The following is a 2,887-nucleotide window of genomic DNA, read 5'->3' on the forward strand; positions in this document are numbered from 1 at the left end:
AACCAAGATATAAAAACTTCGACGGGAAAATGTGTTCCGTCAGTTGGCTTATCACGGAGCTGAACGAAGCCAACCCGTGGTAAAGGCTTTACCATATTACAATACCAATGCGTGGTTACACCGGACCTCATTGGCTGGCGATGGTACGGTAACCGTAATACGCGCGTGGTGCCTGCTGCGGCTCCTTTCTTAGCCAGGACTAAGCCTCAGTGGATGACGGAAAACATTCAACGACGGGGAGCCCTGGCTGGTTCAACCTGTCGACATCGACACTGTTATGGAAACAGTTTTCATGAGATTTGCTCTTCAGCCAAACTTTTCATATATCGTTATCAAGAAAACTAGGCTTTTATAGCACAAGCCGCAGAGCAGACAGCTCTTGTTCGTTTGTCGCCCTGAAGATTTCCAACACAACTTGAACCCTCCCTCCACTTCTCCCGGCCACTGTCCATAAATGCGCCCCTTCTACCACCATAAGGCAACTTAGTGACGGTGATTTCGTCGCCACTTGCTGCGATATGGCCGGTGGCGGGCGGCCGGGCTATCGCTCGCCCCCTGGAAACGATGGTAACCTTGTACAGGTCGAAGACACGGCCTCCGTATACAACAGCGGCCAGCGCCCTCCAGTAACTGACGATCGCCTCTTACAACAATTCGACATTCAAGATTCTGATGCTTCCCAACCAAGGCCATCGGTGTCATACGATGCGTTTGTTGGAGGCCGACAGCCAACGCAGACTACAGGATCGCGCTCTGGAGCTGGGACAGGCCTCTTTTCTGGGGCAGGTGAAGCATACCAACCGTATTCACAGACTTCAGATTTACACAACTACCAGCGATATTCAGATGACTTGAACGATTTTGATGATACGCGATCAGCGCAAGGTTACTATAATGATCAAAATGACATGGACGGTGCAATTCCTGTGAGAGATGCTCGGGCACGGGATCGGAACAGCATATTGAGCCTAGGCGGCGGATTGGTGGGGAGAGCAAAAAATATGCTTGGGATGAATCGCCGTACTCGGAAATGGACTTGCCGTTGACTGAAACGGGTGCTAGATCGGCCGGGGTAGAAACCGTTGGGGCAGACGATGATGGAGGAAGTTCATCAAGACTCAAAGAGAAAAAATTTAGTGCTAGTGATTTCAAATTTGGGTTTGGAAGGCGTAAGGTCGATCCGTCGACGTTGGGCCCTCGAGTCATCCTATTCAACAATTCTCCGGCGAATGCGGCAAATAGATATGTGGACAATCACATATCAACTGCCAAATACAATGTGTTTACCTTCGTGCCGAAATTCCTATTTGAGCAATTCTCTAAATATGCGAACTTGTTCTTCTTGTTCACTGCCGCCCTCCAGCAAATCCCTAATATCTCCCCGACTAATCGATATACCACCATCGCCCCTCTCGCTGTTGTGCTCCTAGTGTCAGCTATAAAGGAACTGGTTGAAGATTGGAAACGGAAGACTTCTGATAAATCCCTTAATTACTCGAGGGCACAGGTTCTCAAAGGCTCCACTTTTGAGGATACGAAATGGATAAATGTAGCAGTTGGAGATATCGTCAAAGTTGAATCAGAGCAGCCTTTCCCCGCAGACCTGGTTCTCCTTGCAAGTTCCGAACCAGAGGGCCTTTGTTACATTGAAACTGCGAACTTGGACGGCGAAACGAACCTCAAAATAAAACAAGCTATACCAGAAACGGCTGATCTTGTTAGTCCCAGTCAACTCGGTAGGCTCACTGGGAGAATCAAATCCGAACAACCCAACTCCAGCCTTTATACCTATGAAGCTACATTGACGTTGCAAGCTGGAGGTGGAGAAAAGGAGTTGGCCCTCAACCCTGATCAACTCCTCCTCCGAGGTGCTACTTTGCGTAATACCCCTTGGATCCATGGTCTTGTCGTTTTTACTGGCCATGAAACGAAGTTGATGAGGAACGCAACCGCAACGCCGATCAAGAGAACTGCCGTCGAACGCATGGTTAACCTGCAAATTCTTATGCTTGTCGGAATTTTGCTTATCCTTAGCTTGATCAGTTCGGTAGGACACTTGGTTGTTCGGATGAAATCTGCGGACGAGCTCACCTACCTATACATCGGGAATGTTAATGCGGCTCAACAATTCTTCTCTGATATTTTTACCTACTGGGTCCTCTACTCTAACCTTGTTCCTATATCTCTATTCGTGACTATAGAAATAGTCAAGTATTATCATGCTTTCCTCATAAATTCTGACCTAGATATTTACTACGACAAAACCGACACATCTGCCACCTGCCGTACCTCTTCTTTGGTCGAAGAGTTAGGCCAAATTGAATACATCTTCTCTGACAAAACAGGCACGTTAACATGCAACATGATGGAGTTTAAGCAATGTTCTATCGGCGGGCTTCAGTATGCCGAAGTTGTATCCGAGGACAGAAGAGTGGTGGATGGCGATGACTCAGAAATGGGAATGTATGACTTTAAACAACTCGTTGAGCATTTGAACTCGCATCCCACCCGGACAGCAATCCATCACTTTCTTTGTCTACTAGCTACGTGCCACACCGTCATTCCAGAGAGAAAGGCGGAAAAGCCAGATGTTATCAAATACCAGGCTGCGTCTCCCGATGAAGGCGCACTAGTCGAGGGTGCAGTTATGATGGGCTACCGATTCACGAACCGGCGACCGAAGTCTGTTATCATCTCTGCGAACGGTCAAGAGCAGGAATTTGAATTACTTGCGGTTTGCGAATTTAACTCAACGAGAAAACGAATGTCTACCATTTTCAGATGCCCCGATGGCAAAATCAGGATTTACTGCAAGGGGGCTGATACTGTAATTTTGGAACGTTTGCACGCGGATAATCCTACCGTCGATGTTACCCTTCAGCATCTC

The 2,887-nt window shown here is 47.8% G+C and overlaps 1 protein-coding gene across 1 annotated transcript in view; it reads left to right on the top strand.

Annotated features, from left to right (window-relative positions):
- Window positions 1–518: 518 nt before the first annotated feature.
- Window positions 519–2,887, top strand: part of HCAG_07309 (hypothetical protein) — a gene marked incomplete at both ends in the record, with an annotated part of 4,195 nt that continues 1,826 nt past the window's right edge. Inside the window, 2 exons of the mRNA XM_001537837.1 lie at window positions 519–626; window positions 932–2,734. Coding sequence (XP_001537887.1) covers window positions 519–626; window positions 932–2,734 — 1,911 coding nt within the window. The remainder of the gene's footprint in view (window positions 627–931; window positions 2,735–2,887) is intronic.

The sequence above is a fragment of the Histoplasma capsulatum genome, genomic scaffold (genome assembly GCF_000149585.1).
Source record: "Histoplasma capsulatum NAm1 scaffold_8 genomic scaffold, whole genome shotgun sequence".
Lineage (NCBI taxonomy): Eukaryota > Fungi > Ascomycota > Eurotiomycetes > Onygenales > Ajellomycetaceae > Histoplasma > Histoplasma mississippiense.